The sequence below is a fragment of the Elephas maximus genome, chromosome 8 (assembly GCF_024166365.1).
Source record: "Elephas maximus indicus isolate mEleMax1 chromosome 8, mEleMax1 primary haplotype, whole genome shotgun sequence".
In the NCBI taxonomy this organism is placed as follows: domain Eukaryota; kingdom Metazoa; phylum Chordata; class Mammalia; order Proboscidea; family Elephantidae; genus Elephas; species Elephas maximus.
Window position 1 is genome coordinate 46,248,153 of NC_064826.1, and position 22,881 is coordinate 46,271,033.

The following is a 22,881-nucleotide window of genomic DNA, read 5'->3' on the forward strand; positions in this document are numbered from 1 at the left end:
TTAAGTATACTCTGGGACCTAGGGAAACCCTGGTGGCGTAGTGGTAAGTGCTATGGCTGCAAGCCAAGGGGTCGGCAGTTCAAATCCACCAGGCGCTCCTTGGAAACTCTATGGGGCAGTTCTGCTCTGCCCTATAGGGTCACTATGAGTCGGAATCGACTCGACGACACTGGGTTTTGGTTTTCTGGGACCTAGGAATTAAAAAAAATTGTACTACAGAATAGATCTTTTGTGTGTGAAAATAAGATCACTGCCTTTCAAGACTTAAAGAGCTGTACCTTCAGTAAATTCATTGCCTTAAACTATTATATTACTTTTTTTCTAGATTTTATTTATTTTGTTGTTGCTAAAAATATACACAGCAAAACATACACCAATTCAACAGTTCCTATGTGTACAATTTAGTGACACTGATTACATTCTTTGAGTTGTACAACCGTTCTCATTCTCTTTTTCTGACTTGTTCTTCCCTCATTAATGCTTAGATAAACTTACTCTAGGATGAGATTCTCTTAAAAATCACCTGAGAAGCTTATTAAAATGTTAAAAAGAGGAAAAAAATAAACCAGGTATTCAATTCAAACTTTGGGAAGAACAGCACTAAAGAAGGTGGAGGAAAAAAATAAGAGATAAAACAGTATCCCAAAATTGGTTTTATAAAAAGAAAAAGCAAATGGTGAAGTCAGGAAAAGAAGATGAAAACCATTATAGAAGATATTTTTTTAGATCACTTTACATGCAAATGAATTTGGAAATTGATCTTTTTTTAAAATTTAAAAAGTATCAAAGAATTATCTACTAGAATACACTTTCTAGGCCCAGATAATTTTGCACATGAATTCCTTCACATGTTTAAGATACTGAAAATTCTCATGCTGAACAAACTATTTGAAACAATTTTGTGAAGTTAATGTAATTAGTCTCTATGTGAAAACCTGGCAGAGAAAGCTAAAAAGACTAGAAATCTCATTCATCAATACAAAAATCCCAATTAAAAGAATCACAAATTGAATTCAACAGTCGATTAAAAGAATAATTCCCATGAACGAGTAGGTTTTCTCTTCATCTGTTTGTAGTTTAGATAATAATGTTAAATCTATGTGATTTCCTAAGTAGATGGTGAAAGTACATAAAATGCAGTTTAATACCCATCTCTTTTTAATAAACAGGGCTTGAAAAGGAAAATAGGAGCACTTCCCTACCTTTGTAAGTGTTTCAGACCTGTAGTCAGTAAACTTTTAACTGAGCAGCTGTAGTGATACTGCCGTTAAAATCTAGGAGGAAACTAGCCTGCTGCTATTTTTAATGCCATTTTGGGAGTTGGGGTCAGTGAATTAAGTATTAAATAAGAGAGAGAACTATTGGAAATAAGAAATATATGGAAAATGCAAATATCTGTAAGGAAATATACCAAAATGTCCCCAGCAATTGTCTTTGGGTGTTAGCACTTTGGCCAGCTTTTAATTCTTTCATCCTCTCTGTAACTTCCACATTTAATGAATATATGTTTTATCATGGAAGAAAATATTTTAAAACTAATGTTATAATTTTAAAAATGGTCTCCGTTTAGCTCATCTTTATTTTTAGCTTTGATGTCTACAATGACATTATCTACAAATTATCTAAATCTGACTTATTTTGTAGATAAAGCAATGGTTTTAAAACATCACCCAGACAAACGGAAAGCTGCTGGTGAACCAATAAAAGAAGGGGATAATGATTACTTCACTTGCATAACTAAAGGTAAGAAAATATTTTACAGTAAGGAATTTCTACTACTAATAATAATTACTTGGATTGGGTTTCCTATGAATACTGTATTTCATTTAACTCTGTTGCAACATTTTAAAAGGGGCCTTGGTGGCACAGTGATTAAAGCCCTCAGCTGCTGACCTTAAGGTCGGTGGTTTGAACCTACCAGCTGCTCCATGGAAGAAAGATGTGGAAGTCAGCTTCCGTAAAAACGTACAGCTTTAGAAAACCCTATGGGGGGACTTCTAAGTCAATTGGCAAAATAATTCTATTATGAAAACATTCTGCATCCCACTTTGAAATGTGGCGTCTGGGGTCTTAAATGCTAACAAGCGGCCATCTAAGATGCATCAATTGGTCTCAACCCACCTGGATCAAAGGAGAATGAAGAAGACCAAGGTCACACGATAACTATGAGCACAAGAGACAGAAAGGGCCACATGAACCAGAGACTTACATCATCCTGAGACCAGAAGAACTAGATGGTGCCCGGCTACAACCGATGACTGCCCTGACAGGGAGCACAACAGAGAACCCCTGAGGGAGTAGGAGATCAGTGGGATGCAGACCCCAAATTCTCATAAAAAGACCAGACTGAATGGTCTGACTGAGACTAGAGGAATCCCGGTGGTCATGGTCCCCAAACCTTCTATTGGCCCAGGACAGGAACCATTCCCGAAGACAACTCATCAGACATGGAAGGGACTGGACAATGGGTTCGAGAGAGATGCTGACAAAGAGTGAGCTACTTGTATCAGGTGGACATTTGAGACTGTGTTGGCATCTCCTGTCTGGAGGGGAGATAGGAGGGTAGAGAGGGTTAGAAACTGGCAAAATTGTCACAAAAGGAGAGACTGGAAGGAGGGAGCGGGCTGACTCATTAGGGGGAGGGTAAGTGGGAGTATGGACTAAGGTGTATATAAGCTTATATGTGACAGACTAACTTGATTTGTAAACGTTCACTTAAAACTCAATAAAAATTATTAAAAAAAAAAAAAAACCCTATGGGGCAGCTCTGCTCCGTCCTGTAGGGTCACTATGAGTTAGAATCCACTCCACGGCAGTGGGTTTGGTGTTTGGTGGATATAACATTTTACCTTACGAATAGCAGCAGAACATTGTCTGATACAGTGCCAGAAGATGAGCCCCTCAGGCTGGAAGTCACTCGAAAGACTACTGGGGAAGAGCTTCCTCCTCAAAGCCAAGCCCACCTTTATGACATGGGTGGATTAAAGCTTTTGGGACCTTCATTTGCTGATGTGGCATGACTCAAAATGAGAAGAAACAGCTGTAAACATCGATTAATAATCACAGTGTAGAATTTACGAAGTATTCACCTAGGAAAATTGGAAGTTGACAGAAATGAAATGGAATGCATAAACATTAATACCCTAGGCATTTTGTTGTTGTCCTTAGGTTCTGACTCAGAGCAACCCCGTTTACAACAGAATGAAACACCGCCTGGTCCTGCGCCATCCTCACAATCTTTGTTACCCTCGAGCCTATTGTTGTAGCAACTGTGTCAGTCCCTTTCATTAAGTTTCTTCCTCTTTTTCACTGACGCTTTGCTCTACCAATCCTGATGTCCTTCTCCAAGGACCATTCTCTCCTGATAACATGTTCAAAGTATGTGAGACAAAGTCTCGCCATCCTTGGCTTGTAAGGAGCGTTCTCTCTGTACTTCTTCCAAGACAGATTTGTTCTTTCTTCTGGCAGTCTATGGGATATTTAATGTTCTTCACCAACACCATAATTCAAAAGCATCAATTTTTCTTCAGTCTCCCTTATTCATAGTCCACCTTCCGAATGCATAGGAGGCAACTAAAAATAGCTTAGCTTTGGTCAGGCTCACCTTAGTCCTTAAAGCAACATCTTTGCTTTTTAACACTTTAAAGAAATATCTTGCAGCAGATTTACCCAATGCGATATGTCATTTGATTTCTTGACTGCTGCTTCTATGGACATTGATTATGAATCCAAGTAAGGTGAAATCCTTGACAACTTCAGTATTTTTTGTTTATCATGATGTTGCTTATTGGTCCAGTTGTGAGAATTTTTGTTTTTTTTTATGTTGAGGTTCAATCCATACCAAAAGGCTGTAGTCTTTGATCAATAAGTGCTTCATGTCCTCTTCACTTTCAGCAAGCAAGGTTGTGTCATCTGAATAACGAAGGTTGTTAATCCATCTTCCTCCAATCCTGACCCCTCATTCTTCTTCGTATAGTTCAGCTTCTCGGTTTACTTGTTCAGTGTACAGATTGAATAAATATGGTGAAAGGATACAACCCTGACACACACCTTTCTTAACTTTAAACTACGCAGTATCCCCTTGTTCTGTTCAAACAACTGCCTCTTGTTCTATGTACAGGTACCTCATGAGCAAAATTAAGTGTTCTGGAATTCCCATTTCCTGCATTGTTGTCCATAATTTGTTATGATACACACAAATGCTTTTGCTTAGTCCATAAAACACAGGTAAACATCTTTCTGATGTTCTCTGCTTTCGTCAAGATCCATCTAACATCAGCAATGATATCCCTCATAAATGGCTAGCACCAGTCCATTCAGCTCACTAATACCTAGGGTATTGATCTTAATGTGTTCCATTTCGTTTTTGAAGACTTCCAATTTGCCTAGATTCACACTTTGTACATTCCATGTTTGGATTATTAATGGATGTTTGCAGTTGTTTCTTCTCATTTTGAGTCATGCCACACCAGCAAATGAAAGTCCTGAAAGCTTGACTCCATTCATGTCATTAAGGTCAGCTCTTCCCAGCTCTTCCCAGTTATATTTTGAGTGACTTCCAACCTGAGGGGCTCATCTTCTGGCACTATACCAGACAATGTTCTGCTGCTATTCACAAGGTTTTCACTGGCCAATTTTTTCAGAAGTAGACCGCCAGGTCCTTCTTCCTCTTCTCTCTTAGCCTGGAATCTCTGCTGAAACCTGTCCACCATCGGTGACTCTGCTGGTATTTGAATACTGGTGGTATAGCTTGTAGCATCACAGCAATACGCACGCCACCAGACTATGACAAACTGACAGACATGTGGGGATCCTAGGCATTAGTGAGCTGAAATGGTCTGGTATTGGCCATTTTGAATTGAACAGTCATATGGTTTACTATGCCGGAAATGACAAATTGAAGGAGAATGGCATCGCATTCATCATCAAAAAGAACATTTCAAGATCTGTCCTGAAGTACAATGCTGTCATTGATAGGATAATATCCATATGCCTGCAAGGAAGACCAGTTAATATGACTATTATTCAGATTTACACACCAAACACTAATGCCAAAGATGAAGAAATTGAAGATTTTTACCAACTTCTGAGTCTGAAATTGATCAAACATACAATCAAATGGCATTGATGGTTACTGGTGATTGGAATGCTAAAGTTGGGAACAAAAAAGAACCGGTAGTTGGAAAATATGGCCTTGGTGATAGAAATGATGCCAGAGATCACATGACAGAGTTTTGCAAGACCAACAACTTATTCATTGAAAATACCTTTTTTCAACAACATAATTGGTGACTATACCTCACCAGATGGAATACATAGGAATCAAATCAACTGTGGAAAGAGACGATGAAGAAATCTCAATATCCTCAAGGTCAGGGGTTGGCTACAGAACAGACCATCAGTTGTTCCTATGCAAGTTCAAGTTGAAGCTGAAGAAAATTTTAAAAAGTCCACGAGAGCTAAAGTACGACCTTGAGTATATTCCCCTGAATTTAGAGACCATCTCAAGAATAAATTTGATGCGTTGAACACTAATGACTAAAGACCAGAGGAGTTGTGGAATGACAACAAGGACGTCATACATGAGGAAAGCAAAAGATTAAGAAGACAAGAACAGAAAGAAAAGATCAAAACGAATGTTAGAAGAGACTCTGAAACTTGCTCTTGAACGTAGAGTAGCAAAAGCAAATGTAAGAAATGAACATGTAGAAGAGCTGAAGAGAAGATTTCAAAGGGCAGCTCGAGAAGAAACGTGCAAAGACTTGGAGTTAGAAAACAAGAAGGGAAGAAGACACTGGGCATTTCCCAAGCTGAAAGATCTGAAGAAAAAAATCAAGCCTCGAGTCTCAATATTGAAGGATTCCGCAGGGAAAATACTAAATGACACAAGAAGTATCAAAAGAAGATGGAAGGAATACACATTAAGTGTACCAACTAGAATTAGTCGATGTTCAGCCATTTCTGGAGATAGCATATAATCAAGAACCAACGGTACTGAGGGAAGAAGTCCAACCTGCAGTGAAGGCATTGGCAAAAAATAAGGCTCCAGGAATTGACGGAATACCAATTGTAATGTTTCAAGAAACGGATGTGTGAAGGTGCCAGGATCAGGGCAGTGCCTGACGTCTTCTGCCGTCACGGGGGGAAGGAGAATCAAGATCAACAGCCCAGGGCTTATTCCTATGAGGCAAAGGTCAGACATGCTTCCTCTCTCAGCTGTCTTTGTCAATTCTGATACCATTTATTTCTCCCACAGCACTCTCTACTTCTCTGCTGAGTTTGATCGTTCAGTGCAATGGCCACACAGAACTCACAGACCATACTCATAGTTATGGGGTTTATTAGGAAAGGAACATGTTACAATTCAGGTTCACTAGTGCTCAGGATACAGTTCTTCCATCATGACAGCCTCTTCCCAGCTGTGCCTACGTGCGTCCCTCTCTCTGTTGCTCAGCCTCTGCCGTGCTTGGGCAAGTATCACAGAGCTCTTTTAGTTCCCCGATAAGTGCTGCACTTCACCAGTAAGCTTTGGCCCAAAGGGGCTCAGCTCTAGCTCCGTGTGTCAGCCAACCTGGCTCCACCAAATGCCTGAAGGCACCCTGTTCCTCCAGTAAGCCGCCTGCCCAAAGGTGCTCAGCTTTCTCAAGCCATCAGCCAGGAAGCCCACTGTGCCATCTCCTGCAGGTACCTCCTGCCGCTCCTTCTGCCATCTTCAGTGTTACACATCTTCCTGTCTGTCTGGCTCTGTCTTTTTCTCTCTTGGTCTCCTGGTCCCAGGAGCTTCTTAGCACAGGGATCCCGGTCCAAAGGACACGCTCTTGATCCTGGCTCTTCTTCCTTAGTGGTGGTGAGATTCTCTCCTCCCATTCCCGGAATGGCTCATTTTAAGCCTAGCAGGATGGCAAAACTGACCAATCCCTGTGATCCATCACACTGCAGGATGCAGTGCGAGAAGTACTCATCTACACCAAGAAATTTGGAAGACAGCTAATTGGCCAACTGACTGAAAGAGGTCTATATTTGTGCTCATTCCAAAGAAAGGTGATCCAACAGAATGCAGAAATTAGCGAACGGTACCATTAATATCACATGCAAGTAAAATTTTGCTAAAGATGTTAAGAAATGGTTGCAACAGTACATCTGCAGAGAACTGCCAGAAATTCAAGCCAGATTCAGAAGCAGACGTGAAACCAGGGATATCATTGCTGATGTCAGATGGATCTTGGCTGAAAGCAGAGAATACCAGAAAGATGTTTACTTGTGTTTTATTGACTATGCAAAGGCATTTGATTGTGTGGATCATAACAAGTTATGGATAACATTGCAAAGATGGGAGTTTCAGAACATTTAATTGTGCTTATGAGGAACCTGTACTTAGATCAAGAGGCAGTCCTTCAAACAGAACAAGGGGATACTGCATGGTTTAAAGTTAAGAAAGGTGTGTGTCAGGATTGTATCCTTTCACCATACTTAATTCAGTTTGTATGCTGACTAGCTAATCTGAGAAGGTAGACTATATGAAGAAGAAAGGAGCATCAGGATTGGAGGAAAATTCATTAACCTGTGATACGCAGATGACACAACCTTGATTGCTGAAAGTGAAGAGGGCTTGAAGCACTTACTGATGAAGATCAAAGACCACAGCCTTCAGTATGGATTACACTTTAAAATAAAGAAAATAAAAATCCTCACGATTGGACCAAGCAGCATCATGATAAAAGGGGAAAAGATACCAATAAGCAACATCATGATAAATGGAAAAAAGATTGTAGTTGTCAAGGATTTCATTTTACTGGATCTGCAGTCAACACTCATGGAAGCAAGAGTGAAGAAATCAAAGGATGCATTGCATAGGGCAAATCTGCTGTAAAAGACCTCTTTAAAGTGTTAAAAAGCAAAGATGTCACTTTAAGGACTAAGGTGAGTCCTGCTAAAGCTATGCTATTTTTAATCACCTCCTATGCATTCTAAAGGTGGACTATGAATAAAGAAGACTGAAGAAGAATTGATGCCTTTGAGATATGGTGTTGGTGAAGAATACTGAATATACCATGGACTGCCAGAAGAACAAACAAATCTGTCTTGGAAGAAGTATAGCCAGAATGCTCCTTAGAAACAAGAATGGTGAGACTTGGTCTCAAGTAATTTGAGCATGTTATCAGGAGGGATCAGTCCCTGGAGAAGGACATCATGCTTGATAAAGTAGAGGGTCAGCAAAAAAGAGGAAGACCCTTCAACGAGATGGATTGGCACAGTGAGTGCAACAGTGGGCTCACACATAGCAAGGATGGTGGAGCTGTCTCGGGACCAGGCAGTGTTTCACTCTGTTGTACATTAGTGTTGCTGTAAGTCAGAACTGACTCAATGGCACCTAACAACAACAACATATAACATTTTAAAACATTTTCTGTTCCGTCAGGTTATTCCTAGCAGTCTCCTTAGAGCCTCAGTACTCAAAGTGAGGTCTCCACAAACAGCAGCATCACTAACACCTGGCAGCTTGTTAGAAATGCGAAATCTCAGGCCCCACCCCACACCTACTGAGTCAGAGTCTGCATTTTAACAAGATCCTCAGGTGATTCTTGAGAGCCCTGGTGGTGCAGTTATTAAGAACTCAGGGTGCTAACGAAAATGTCAGCACTTCAAATCCACCAGCCACTCCTTGAATCCCTATGGGGCAGTTCTCTGTCCTGTGGGGTTGCTATGAGTCGAAATGGACTCAGTGGCAGTGGGTGTGGTTTTCGTTTTCAGGTAATTCTTAAGAGAATCTCATCTTAGAGTTAGTTTATGTAGGTATTACATTTCATGATGAGAGTACTAATGCAGACCTTTTCCTAGGAGTACTTTTTCAAATATGATTATAGCTTGTAGTGTTAGAGCTGTCATCTCCTAAATTAAATCTTCCCTACTCATGTAATTTTTATATATGAAATTTAATAATTTTTTTTAAATGGGAAAATATGTTTTCTCACAGAAAAAAAGATGTACAGAGTCATAGTGATGTGACTGTAATTTTTTTCCTCAGCTTATGAAATGTTGTCTGATCCAGTGAAAAGACGAGCATTTAACAGTGTAGATCCTACTTTTGATAATTCAGTTCCTTCCAAAAGTGAAGCAAAAGACAATTTCTTCGAAGTATTTTCCCCCGTGTTTGAAAGAAATTCCAGGTGGGTTAAGTTTTGCCTTTTGGTTATAATGCTCTGTTGGCTTGCTTATTGTAGTCTTCCAGGTTTCTGCTTTTTTCCTCTGATAATGGTTTTGTTTTCATTAGAAAATTTCCACAGTCTCTTCCTTTTTTTCTTTCTCTGCAATATTGAGCCCTCGGTGAGTTCATTTTGCACATTTATTTTGCTCTGTAAACGGAAGTTCTTCCTTTCCATAGTGAAAGCACTAAGTGATGTTTCTCTCTGTTTTCAATTTCCTTTGCAGGAAAGAACAATAGCAGACTTTATAGGTGATAGTAATTTCCCTTCCTTGTGCTTCCCCTTTATTAATGAGTACACTGATTGATTTGGCCCGTTATCAATTAATAAAAACTTTTATTCTATTTTTTGAGCATCTGATTATCATACGGCTTCTTTGATGAAGGATGATTTCTAGATAAGAGTAATGCATATATAATGTCTTTCATTAGAAAGTCTATCTTTAAAGTAGTGTATATCAATATCAATCTACATGTTTTATTTTCTCTGCCCTGGAAGATTTTCTTTTTTTTATGAACACATCTTGGCTGCACATTGGAATCACCTGGAAAGCCTAAAGAACCCCAGGTGCCTGGGTCCCAATCTCAGAGGCTCTGATTTAATTGATTTGGAGTGGGCATAGAGTTTTTGGAGGTTTTGTTGTCTTTTAATATACTTTATTTTGTTGTTGAGAATATACACAACAGGACATACACCGATTCAGCAGTTTCTGCCTGTGCAATTCAGTGATGCTGATCACATTCTTCAAATTGTGCAGCCATTCTCACCCTCCTTTTCCATGTTGTCCCTCCCCCATTGACAAAAGTTCACTGCCCCTAAATTTCCTATCTATCAAGTTGCTCTTGTCTATTTGATCCCATATAGATAGATTTTAAAAGAGGACTGTGCTCAAGGCAGACATTCTTTAGATTTAAAAGAGCACAGTGCTCAAGGCAGACATTCTTTACTAGCAATAGCTGAACTATTGCTTGGTTTAAAGAGGATTTTAGGGATATGTTTGGTTTCAGGTTTAAAGATTATCTCAGGGCAATAGTTTTAGGTGTTCATCCAGGCTCTTTGGCTCCAGAAAATCTGGATTCTGTTAGAGTTTGACATTCTGTTCTGCAAATCCCCCCTTTTGATCAGGAGCATATAGGGTTTGTTAATGCTTCCCAGATGATTCTAATATGCAGCCAAGTTTGAGAACTACTTTGATTAGAAACTTGACGTAGCCGAATATTCCCTCCATCTTTTCTCCTCGCATTTGTTTTATAACCTTGTTGAAGGTGATTAAAAGTGTATTTTTTTTTTTTTTGTAGGATGGTTTCATAGAGAGGAAAACATGGGTCAGTAGCAGCCTCAGGATTCCTTCCTGAGGTGATGGACCGAGTACTGAGCCTATAAATTGACTCAGGTGGAAGATGGTGGCAACTAGGGTGGAAAGGGGGCATCAGTTCCCTTTTCTGAGTATTTTTTAAAAAGGCTAGGCCTACAGTTTGCTTCTGTGCTGTCTACTTAGGGGCAGCAATAAGTACGCTTGGGGAAGGGGACTAGCTCCTACTTTCTTAGAACAAAAACTTTCTTAGACAGCCTGGCAACTGCTACAACCCTGTATTTTATAAAACTGAAGATAACCTGATGGTCAGGACTGTTCCACCTGAGCCTACCTTTGTCTTCTCTTTTATTGCCCCTACTTTGTTCAGGGCATCACTGCTGACCTCCCAGATCCATATTATCATTTTAGAGGTTGTAGGAAAAAGAGACATTTTAGCATGATTAGTAAAAACAGTTTGTTTGCTTGTTATAACAAATTAGACTGTCTCTTGAATTTTTGTGTAAAATTTTTTAATCATATTTTTCTTTAACTATTTCAGGTGGTCAAATAAGAAGAATGTTCCTAAACTTGGTGATACGAATTCATCATTTGAAGATGTAGATGCATTTTACTCCTTCTGGTAAGTGAATACACTGTTTCTATGGTACTGTCAATGTTTTTTTTTTTTTTTTTTTAATTGTATTTTAGATGAAGGTTCACAGAACAAAGCTTCTCATTAAATAGTTGGTGCACATATTTTATGAAATTGATTAACAACCCTACGACATGTCAACAGTCTCCCTTCTTGACCTTGGGTTCCCTATTACAAGCTTTCCTGTCCCCTCCTGCCTTCTAGTCCTTGCTTCTGGTGTGCCCTTTTAGTCTTGTTTTGTTTTATGGGCCTGTCTAATCTTTGGATGAAGGGTGAACCTCAGGAGTAACTTTATTACTGAGCTAAAAGGGTGTCCGGGGGCCATACTCTCAGGATTTCTCCAGTCTCTGGCAGGGCAGTAAGTCTGGTCTTTTTTTGTGAGTTAGAATTTTCTACATTTTTCTCCAGCTCTGTCTGGGACCCTCTATTGCGATCCTTTCAGAGCAATCATTGGTAGTAGCCCAGCACCATCTAGTAGTACTAGACTCAGTCTGGTGGAGGCTGTGGTAGTTGTGGCTCATTAGTCCTTTGGACTAATCTTTCCCTTGTGTCTTTAGTTTTCTTTATTCTTCCTTGCTCCCAAAGGGTTGAGACCACTGAAATATCTTAGATGGCTGCTCACAGTCTTTTAAGACCCCAGATGCTACTCTTTTTCTTTATAAATTATGTTATGCCAGTTGAGCTAGATGTTCCTCTAGTCCCACAGCCCTCAGCCCAATAATTCGGTCCCTCAGGGAGTTTGGATGTGTCAGTGGGGATTCCATGACCTTGCCTTATATAAGTTGTGCTGGCTTCCCCAGTACTGTGTACTGCCTTAGCCTTTGCCAAAGTTACCGCTTATACATTGTCTGTTTAGTGTTTTTCCATCCCCACCCCCCCCATCAAAGATTGTATCTTTTTGTGTGTAAACTTTTTCATGAGTAGTGGTCTCATACAATATTTGTCCTTTGTGATTGACTTATTTCATTCAGCATAATGCTCTTCAGATTCGTCCATGTTGTAAGATCATCACAGATTCATCATTTTGCATTGTTGTGTTTATATACTGTAGTTTATCCATTCATCTGTTGATGGGCATCTAGGTTGTTTCCATCATTTTGCTGTTGTGAACAATGCTGCAGTGAACATGGGCGTGCATATGTCTATTCGTGTGACAGCTCTTATTTGTCTAGGATATATTCCTAGGAGTGGGATTGCTGGATCATATGTTATTTCTATTTCTAGCTTTCTAAGGAAGTGCCATATCATTTTCCAAAATAGTTGTACCATTTTACATTCCCACCAGAAGCATAAGAGCACCAATCTCCCTGCAGCCTCTCCAACATTTGTTATTCTCTGTTTTTTTGATTTGTGCCAGTAATACCAGGGTGAGATGGTATCTCATAGTGGTTTTGATTTGCATTTCTCTTATGGCTAGTGATTGCGAGCATTTCCTCACGTGTCTGTTAGCTGCTTGAGTGTCTTCTTTGGTGAAATGTCTGTTCATTTCCTTTGCCCATTTTTTAGTTGGATTATTTGTCTTTTTGTTGTAGAGGTATTGGATTTTCTTGTAGATTTTAGAAATTAGACTTTTGTCAGATTTATAATAGCCAAAAATTTTTCCCCAGTTTGTAGATTCTTTTTTACTCTTTTGGCGAAGTCTTTTGATGAGCATTAGTGTTTAATTTTTAGAATGTCCCATTATCTAGCTAATCTTCTGGAGTTTGTGTGTTGTTAGTTACAGTTCGTTTCTTGTTAATTCCATGTATTAGGGCCTCTAGCATTGATGCTCTTTTTTCTTCTATGATCTTTAGAGTTTTTGGCTTTATATTTAGGCCTTTGATCCATTTTGAATTAGTTTTTGTGTATGGTGTGAGGTATGGGTTCTGTTTCTTTTTTTTGCAGATGGACATCCAGTTTTGCCAGCACCATTTGTTTAAAAGACTGCCTTTTCCCCATTTGATGGACTCTGGGCCCTTGTCGAAGATCAGGTGACCGTAGGTGAATGCATTTACATCTGGGCTTTCAACCCTGTTCCATCGGTCAATGTATCTGTCATACCAGTACAGGCTGTTTTGACTACTGTAGCTGTATAGTACGTTCTGAGATAAGGTAGTTTGAGTCTTCCTACTTTATTTTTCAGTAGTGCTTTGGTTATCTGGGGCCTCTTTCCTTTCCATATAAAGTTAATGATTAGTTTTTCCATCTCTTTAAAGAATGTTGTTGCTATTTGGATCGAGATTGCATTGTATTTGTAAATCTCTTTGGGTAGAATTGTCATTTTCACAATGTTGAGTCTACCTATCCATGAGCATGGTATGTTTTTCCATTTATGTAGATCTCTTGGTTTCTTGCAGGGGTGTTTTGTAGTTTTCTTTGTATAGGTCTTTTACATCCCTGGTTAGGTTCATTCCTAAGTGTTTTTTTTTTTAGGGGCTATTATAAATGGTATTGTTTCTTGATTTCCTTTTTGTCATTCCCCTTATTGGTTTATAGGAATCCAACTGATTTTTGTATGTCTATCTTGTAACCTGCTACTCTGTTGAATCTTTCTCTTAGTTCCAGTTATTTTCTCATGGAATCTTTTGGGCTTTCCATGTATAGTATCATATCATCCACAGATAGGGACAGTTTTACTTCTTCATTACCAATTTGGATGCCCTTTATTTGTTTTTCTTGCTCTAGGTAGGACTTCCAGCACAGTGTTAAATAGGAGTGGTGATAAAGTGCATCCTTGTCTTGTTCTTGTTCTCAAGGGGAATGTTTTTAGCCTCTCTGCATTATGAATGATGTTGGCTGTTGGATTTGTATAGGTGCCCTTTATTATGTTGAGGAATTTCTCTTCTATACCTATTTTATTGAAAATTTTTATCAGGAATGGGTGTTGGACTTTGTCAGATACCTTTTCTGTGTCTATTGAGGTGATCCTGTGATTCTTTTATTTAAGTGGTGGATTACATTGATTTTCTAATGTTGAACCATCTTTGTATACCTGGTATGAATCCTACTTGGTCCTGGTGTATTATTTTTTTGATATGATGCTGAATTCTATTGGCTAGAATTGTGTTGAGAATTTCTGCACCTATATTCATGAAGGATACTGGTCTGTAATTTTCTTTTTTTGTGGTGCCTTTCCCTGGTTTTGATATCAGAGTTACAGTGGTTTCATGGAATGAATTAGGAAGTATCCCTTCCTTTTCTGTGTTCTGAATTTTTTTAAGATAAATAATAAGACCTTGATTCAACATCAGTCACAATCAAGTCATTTTCAACTCATGGCAACCGTATGTGTGCCAGAATAGAACCGTGCTCCAGAGGGTTTTCAGTGACTAATTTTTCAGAAATAGATCACCAGGCCTTTCTTCCGGGGTACCTCAGGGTGGACTCAAACCTCCAACCTTTCGTTTAGCAGCTAAGTGCGTTAACTGTATCACCCAGTTACTCCTTGATTCAGTAAACACCATGTTAATTGAGGGGTGAGTGAATCATAGAACCTTCGCTCATTAAAGTCAGTGTGTTCAGAAATTATAAAAGGTTTTTACATTATGCTGTGTATCTCCTGTATACTATTTAAGCTTTTATGATTTTTTAAGTCCATTTTCTATTAACCAGATTTCTAGATATTAAGCATACTGTAATGATAAAAATGAAAATTGGGGAGTCAGTTGAATTCACTGAGAATCAACACATTTTCATTAACTTTCTTCCTATGAAAAGTACTTGTGTACATGAACCACAGCTACCATAGCCTCCACCATACTGAGTCCAGCACAACTAGATGGTGCCCAGCTACCACCAACGGTTGCTCTGACACAGGTGATCACAGTAGAGGGTCCCAGACAGGGCTGGAGAAAAATATAGGACAAAATTCTAACTTACAGGAAAAAAAAAGACGAGACTTACAGGCCTGACAGAGACTAGAGAAACCCCAAGAGTATGGCCCTTGGATATCCTTTTAGCTCAGTGATGAAGTCACTCCTGAGGTTCACCCTTCATCCAAAGGTTAGACAGGCCCATAAAAGAAAATGAGACTAAAGGGGCACACCAGCCCAGGGGCAAGGACTAGAAGGCGGGAAGGGCCAGGAAAGCTGGTAATGGGGAACCCTAGGTTGAGAAGGGGAGAGTGTTGACATGCATGGGATTGGCAACCAGTGTCACAAAACAATATGTGTAGTAGTTGTTTAATGAGAAGCTAGTTTGTTCTATAAACCTTCATCTAAGGTACAATTAAAAAAAGTATAATAGTAATTTTAAAAAGTACTTGTTTACATGAGGAAGGAGACAGTGCTATTTGTTTCTGTAATGAATCCATTAATTTGTAATAAACAAAAATTAGTGGCTACTTTGTATTATACGTGGCATATTTTCTTATTGTCTAGTAAATACAAAAAAATATAATCATTGTAAAACAAAATGATAAAATTTAGTTATATCAGTTGTAGTTGCTTTTACCTGCAGAGGATACAAATTAGAGGCAAAATAACCATTGTAAGAGTTATCTTAATCCCTGAGTGGGGCAAACAGCTCACTTGGCTGCTAATAGAAAGGTTGGAGGTTTGTGGCTACCCAGAGGTACCTTGGAATTCCGGAGGGCCTGGTGATCTACTTCGGATAAACTAGCCATTGAAAACCCTATGGAGCATGGTCCTACTCTGACACACATAGGGGTCACCAGGAATCAGAATCAACTTGATGGTAAGTAGTTACTGGTTTAAAAAAAAAAAAAAACACCGTTGCCGTCGAGTCAATAATGGCTCATTAAAAAAAAAAGAAACCCACTGCCATCGAGTTGATTCCGACTCATAGCAACCCTATAGGACAGAGTAGAACTGCCTGATAGAGTTTCCAAGGAGCGCCTGGCAGATTTGAACTGCCAACCTCTTGGTTAGCAGCCATAGCACTTAACCACTATGCCACCAGGGTTTCCTAATGGCTCATAGTGACACTAAAGGACAGAGTAGAACTGTCCCATAGGGTTTCCAAGGAGCACCTGGTGGATTTGAACTGCCAATCTTTTGGTTAGCAGCCATAGCTCTTAACCACTATGCCACCAGTGTGGTTTAAAATTCCCTTAAAACTTGACAGACTAGTGAAAGTGAAGGCAGGAAAAACTATGTCCTGGGCAAGAGAGAAACCTAAGAAAGAAGAGCTAGCAGGGAGGTGTGATTTTGATTTGGGGGTTGTGAGTGTATTTTAAATTTTCATGCCAAATACAATTCATTTTAAAAATGTTAACAAAGGAGAATGAAGCATGGTGTTAGCTCTATACCAAAAAAGATGGGCGAGTTGTGGGGTGGGGGAGAGGCTCCATTAAAAATAAACTCATCAACTTGCTATTACTGTTTCTTAAAGTTAATGCATCTAACCTAATTTTAAAAGGATTTTTTTTTTATTTGATTTGGCTTGATATTATTTTATTTCTGTTTATATTAGGTATAATTTTGATTCTTGGAGAGAATTTTCTTATTTAGATGAAGAAGAAAAAGAAAAGGCGGAATGGTATGTTTCCAAGTCGTCAATAAAGAAAGATGTTTAGTAATTTCTTTGATACTGTGTGTGATGAAGCAAAAATAGGCTACGTATTTTTTTTTTTCTGTCCTTTTTTAAATGAGCTTTTTGATAGTTTAAAATCACTTCTTATAAGTTAAAGTAGATAGGGTCAAATCAGTAGTTGGTTAGGATGCACTTAAGAAATTGCCAAGGAATGTAATTGTCAGTAAACCTCATTCAGCATATTATTCTGGTAGCTTAACCTAGATTTTATTTTTGTTTTCTCTCTGTGTATAAGGGAGTGTCCTGACAGAAATGTCAAAAAAAAAATTACTGAAAATTAATACTAAGTAGAAAGAGACCTTTTGACTAACGTTTATAGTGACATAACATTTTAACTTTCTAAGACATTATTTACAATATAAATTTATGAAATACTACATTTTTCAGCCATACCATCTATAAACAGTAGTTCGTTTCCAATATTTTTCAATTTTATAGTCGTGATGAGAGAAGATGGATTGAAAAGCAGAATAGAGCAACAAGGGCACAAAGAAAAAAAGAAGAAATGAACAGAATAAGAACACTGGTTGGTAAGTATAACTGATAGTTTTTTGTTTTTGTTTTTTAAGTTCTTCAACTGAGTGCTAAAAATTTAAAAGATTTGCTTTTTTTCTGGTAGATAATGCATATAGCTGTGATCCAAGGATAAAAAAATTCAAGGAAGAAGAGAAGGCCAAGAAAGAAGCAGAGAAGAAAGCAAAAGCAGAAGCAAAACGGAAGGAGCAAGAAGCTAAAGAAAAGGTGAGATGACATTGGATAAAGTTGGACTTTAAACATTCATGAATTCTTTACTCTCCTGATCTATTATAAAGCCATAACCTGGGAACAGAGAATTGGCTCCTACTCTGAATAGAATCATGACAGGTTGGTACACTTGATAGAGGATTCTTCCTTAACACTGAATTTATATTGAGTAACAACATGATGTCTACGTAAAATCCTTTAATTCTATGCTTATTTGTAATACACCTTGTTTTACCTTTTCTAATAAATGTAGAACTTTCCCAAGATGTTTTTCCCAGTTCAGCCTTCAGTCTTAAGTTGAAGTGTGTTACTTTTTTCTAATTTATTAAAAAGTTGATTTTTTTTTAAATTGTACTTTAAATGAAGGTTTATAGAACAAGCTAGTTTCTCATTAAACAGTTAGTACACAGTGTTCTATGACATTGGTTAACAACCCCACAACATGTCAACACTCCAAAAGGTTGAGTTTTTTAAATAAGATTATAGAACATTTAGAAATTCAAGTTTTCTTACTGAAATGATTTTATTCCCCATTATTAAAGCAAAGACAAGCTGAATTAGAAGCTGCCCGGTTAGCTAAAGAGAAAGAAGAAGAGGAAGTTAGACAACAAGCATTATTGGCAAAGAAGGAGAAAGATATCCAGAAAAAAGCCATTAAGAGGGAAAGACAAAAACTTCGAAATTCATGCAAGGTATGTCAGACTGTGTGGTTGAACAAAAACTAGGCCACAAGTAAATCAGGTTGTTGACTAAACTTTTTAAAATATTTCTTTTCTTATACTAAAAATACTATACGGGTATAATTAATCAGTTGTACATTTTATCTCAAAATGTAAATTTATTTGTAGATGAACTCATTTTTAAATTTTGTGGGTGCATTTTTCAGTATCCAACTCTTAATTTTTTTTAATACTACCACCATGCCATTACCAAACTTAAAAAAAATTTTTTTTTTTAATATCCTAATACCTTGTCCACATTCACACTTCCCTAATTTTTAATACCCTGTCCACATTCACACTTCCCTAATTATCTCAATATTGTCTTTCTATAGTTGGTTTAGGATCAAATTAAGGTCAGTACATTTAAGGCTTCAGTTATTATGCCTCCTAACTATGTTTCTGAAGACCCTCTTATTCTACGATAGGCCATCTACCATTGCCACCTTGCTATTGATTTGTTGGGGAAACCACATCATTTTTTCTGTAGAATGTCCCACAATTTGGTTTTGGCTGATTGCTTCATATGGTGTAAAATTAATTTTTATCTTTGTAAAAAATCTACCTTAGAAGTTAAACTTGTGTTGTTTTCAAAGACCTAAAGGTTCTCATTTGTGTCTAGATCAAGGGATATGATTTGAATGAGCACTAGTAGTTTGCATTCAAATACACCCTTACTAAAAAAATATTGACCAAAAACCCGAGAAGCTTTGGAATGTATTTTTGTCTTTACATTTTTTAAACTGCTAAAGTCAGGGAGTAGTATTGTTCCTTAAAACAGCACAGACTCAATAAAGTAATGAAATCCCAAGCTATAGTAGGGACTGACATATATTAGAGTTGTCTACTGTACTGTTGTATAAATTCAGCAAGTACGTATTTACTGTGTATAGAAGAATTATGTCATCTTTCATGTGTTGTCCAGAGGCTCTAGACACCAGTACATACATATTAATACATTAACAGGCTTTGAAAACCAAAAAAAAAAAAAAAAAAAACCCACTGCTGTCGAGTCGATTCCAACTCATAGCAACCCTATAGGACAGAGTAGAACTGCCCCATAGAGTTTCCAAGGAGCGCCTGGTGGATTTGAACTGCCAACGTTTTGGTTAGCAGCCGTAGCACTTAACCACTACGCCACCAGGCTTTGAAAGAGGTTAGTAAAAATGCACGCATTGACAGTTCTTCAGGATTTTGGTAAGCAGGAGGAAAGTCAAAATGGAGAAAATGAAATATTTTCCTCAGCTATCACCTGGGTAGAAATACTTTTCAGAAGGATACAATGTATCACAGTGATAAATAGCACTGGACTCAGGGCAAGCTGCCTGAGTTTGAAGTCATTCATCCCCTACCACTTAAAAGCTGTGGGATCCACAGGAGGTTACCTTAGCTCCTTTGTACCGCAATTTCCTTGCCTATAAAATGGTTAGGGTTCCCTGGGTGGCGCAAATGGTTAAGCACCAGGCTACTAACCAAAAGATGTCTGTTCAAACCCACCCATGGATGCCTTAGAAGTAAAGCCTGGCAATCTGCTTCCAAAAGGTCACAGTCTTGAAAACCCTATGGAGCAGTTCTACTCAGTACACTTGGGGTTGCCATGAGTTGGAATCAACTCAATGCCAACTTAACAACATAAACCAAAAACTAAACCCACTGCCGTCGAGTTGATTCTGACTCATAGTGACCCTATAGGACAGAGTAGAACTGCCCCACAAGTGTTTCTGAGGAGCGCCTGGTGGATTCAAGCTGCCGACCTTTTGGTTAGCAGCCAAACCCTTAACTACTACACCACCAGGGTTTCTAACTAACAGCATAAAATGGCTAAAATGATACTTAAGTCATAGAGTTGTGAAGATTAAATGAGATAATATGTATGTGGTATTTGGCACATTTGACATATAATGAGTACTCAACAAAAACCTTAAAAAGCACAATTAGAAAATAGAAAGCTTGAATAGTTCTTAGAGATGTGATGCATGAATGAGAGTAAAAGTTCTTGCATTTGTTGACTTTATTTTATTGCTCCTTCCCAGCATGAATTCATTTATTCATCATAAATATCTGATGAGCACTTACTGCATGCCAAACAGTTATAATTGATGGGTATACAATGATGACATAGTCCTTGCCTTCAAGGAATCCACTGGTTAGTGATGGAGATAGACAAGTAAATAAGTAATTCACATACTTCAAGATGAGTGCTAGGATGAGAACGCATGTAACAAGGTAGTCAAGGAAGGCTTTGTGGATCTAGTAGGACTTACTATTCTAGTAGGTAAAGCAGTATGTACAGGATTAGAGATGAGAGTCGTCAAGGAGCATCGAGAGAATGCACAAATCCAGAGAAATGCGATTTAGAGAGCAAAAGGCAGCTGAAGAAGGAACAGGAGCCAGTACTCGAAGGACTTCATATATCTTGCCATAGAGTTTAAGCTGTGACCCTGAGTTGTTTTTGGTCCTAAGAGATCAATTGGGAGTCTTTTACCATAATCCAGGTGAGAGAGGACTACAACCTGAACTACTGTGGGAATGGAAAGAGGTAGAGGAAATGAAGATACTTAGAAGGTAGAATAGGCTACAGCTTGTTGGGGGGTTGATCGTATGTTGGAAGTCATGGAAGAATGAGGGCATACACCCCAGTTTCCTGCATGGAATACTGCATGGGTGATAGCATCTCAATGAAATAGAAAACAAAGGAAGAAGAAAAGGCTTGGGAAAAATGAATTCAGCTTTGGGTATGTTGAGCCTCTTATGACACTTAAGGGAAATACTCAGTGGGAGGGATGGAGTTTAGGTCTGGAGTTGAAGAGTGGTATTTTCATAGCATTATCTAAATCTCAATGGCACTAGAAGCCATGGGAGGAGTGGATGATATCACCAGGGAGACAATAGAGAATGAGATGGGTGGAGGCTGGGGCCCTTGCAGACACTAATACTTATAGTACTAATAGGGGAAGAAGAGCCAAGGAGGAAGAAAATCAGTAGTGCTTTTGGAAGCATAGGAAAGTGTCAACAATAAAAGGAGCACTAGCACCTTAGCGAGAGCCAGATTGCATGGATTAAGGAAGCAAGGACAATGGGAGACAGTGTCAGCAGCACCTTAAAGAATGTGGAAATACTTCCGAAATACTTAAATTTCCAGGAACATTATGGTGTTCCATTCTGAGCATAATCAGAATTTTTGCTAATACCTCCTTTTCCTTGACACACTGTATTATCTTTTTCTTTAATTTCACATGTAAAAATTTCACTAGATTTTACAGTTCAGTAAATACTGATAAAACAGCCAACCTACCAAAGAGATGTTAATTTGAATGATCATACAGAATTTCTTGATCCTAGTGGATCTCTGAGGAATCATTCTGACTTACAACATCCAGAGGTCCACCATACTGTCCGCTTTTTCCTGTTTGCTCACCTGCCTCTTGGTAGTGCCTTTAATTGCTAGCTGGTCAGGGAATGTGATTAGTGATGGTCAGAAGGCCCTCATGCAGATTCACCTCCAGAGCGGCTTTGGAATGTTCATGCTCTGTAATCGTGTTTATGGATGTGTTCTTGTTGGTGGGTACAAGATGAAAATGTTTGTGTTTGTGCTTTCAGACCTGGAATCACTTTTCTGACAATGAGGCAGAGAGGGTTAAAATGATGGAAGAAGTGGAAAAACTTTGTGATCGGCTTGAATTAGCAAGGTATACCTATCGAACTGCTTACTGAAGTCTTCCTGTGTGCTTAGGGTAAAGTTTCATCTGTTTTTTTCTTTAGCTTACAGTGCTTGAATGAAACACTCACCTCGTCTACAAAAGAAGTAGGAAAGGCTGCTCTGGAAAAACAGGTAATAGAACTCATCACTTCTACCTGTATCTCACATTTAATTCTGTTTATATTATCGCTTTTCCCTCCCTCTTTCCCCACCTCGCATATAAACTACTAAGGGCAAAGAGATTCCACTTTGTGTCCCCTCACTTATAGTAAGTGCTATTGTTGAGTAAAATTAGATTTAGTGTGTGTGGTTGTTAAGATGTATAGTGTTCGATTTGTGGTATCTTGCATGTTAATCATAGCTTTTAGCAAAACTGTTAGAAAAAAATTTGATTATTCCCTGAGCATTTTCATAGGATAATATTTAGCACCAACAGATCTTTGTTCTTTCTAGTCTACACTTTTTTATTTTACAAAGGTCCAGAAATTCAATTCAGTTCAACAAGTATTAGTAGCTACTATGTGTAGCATTGTGCCTAGGTCCTTTTGGAGAAATGCCTAATGCTATTGCTGCCACAAAGGAGTTCATAAACAGGTTGAAGAGAAAAGGCTTAAGGTCCAAAAGGTAGAGAGCCCACAGTAAATGCTGTGGGTTAGATGGGGAAGTGCCAGCCCCAGATCTGAGTGGTCAGGGAAGACTCAAGTGTGAAGGGTTTGGAATGGCCTTGTTGAAATGAAGGAAAGGGGAGGGCAGTTCAGGTGAGGGAAACATGAACTATAAAATAGAAGTATAAGCAGAAAGTTAATGGGGAATAGATAGGAAAAGAGGTTGTTTAGAAAAAGTAAAGCTAGATTCCAGAATGTTTTTAATATTATGATGACCAATTTCTATTAGTACAGACCTTTGAATAGCAAGGCATTCAGCATTGTACTATTAATCTTGCATTTGTATGCAGGATGCATTAGATAGGTGGAAGTGACTAGTTACAAGGATGTCACTGTAAGGTGGCAATGGGAACCAGAAGAGTCTTTCAAAGT

The 22,881-nt window shown here is 38.5% G+C and overlaps 1 protein-coding gene across 5 annotated transcripts in view; it reads left to right on the top strand.

The window, feature by feature from the left end:
- Positions 1 to 22,881, top strand: part of DNAJC2 (DnaJ heat shock protein family (Hsp40) member C2) — a 39,601-nt gene that overhangs the window by 11,291 nt on the left and 5,429 nt on the right. For all 5 annotated transcript variants that reach the window (XM_049893092.1, XM_049893093.1, XM_049893096.1 and 2 more), the window contains exons 4-12: positions 1,645 to 1,743; positions 9,026 to 9,167; positions 11,057 to 11,137; positions 16,562 to 16,627; positions 17,120 to 17,211; positions 17,301 to 17,422; positions 17,968 to 18,117; positions 21,745 to 21,833; positions 21,907 to 21,976. In XM_049893092.1, the coding sequence (XP_049749049.1) occupies positions 1,645 to 1,743; positions 9,026 to 9,167; positions 11,057 to 11,137; positions 16,562 to 16,627; positions 17,120 to 17,211; positions 17,301 to 17,422; positions 17,968 to 18,117; positions 21,745 to 21,833; positions 21,907 to 21,976 (911 nt within the window). The remainder of the gene's footprint in view (positions 1 to 1,644; positions 1,744 to 9,025; positions 9,168 to 11,056; positions 11,138 to 16,561; positions 16,628 to 17,119; positions 17,212 to 17,300; positions 17,423 to 17,967; positions 18,118 to 21,744; positions 21,834 to 21,906; positions 21,977 to 22,881) is intronic.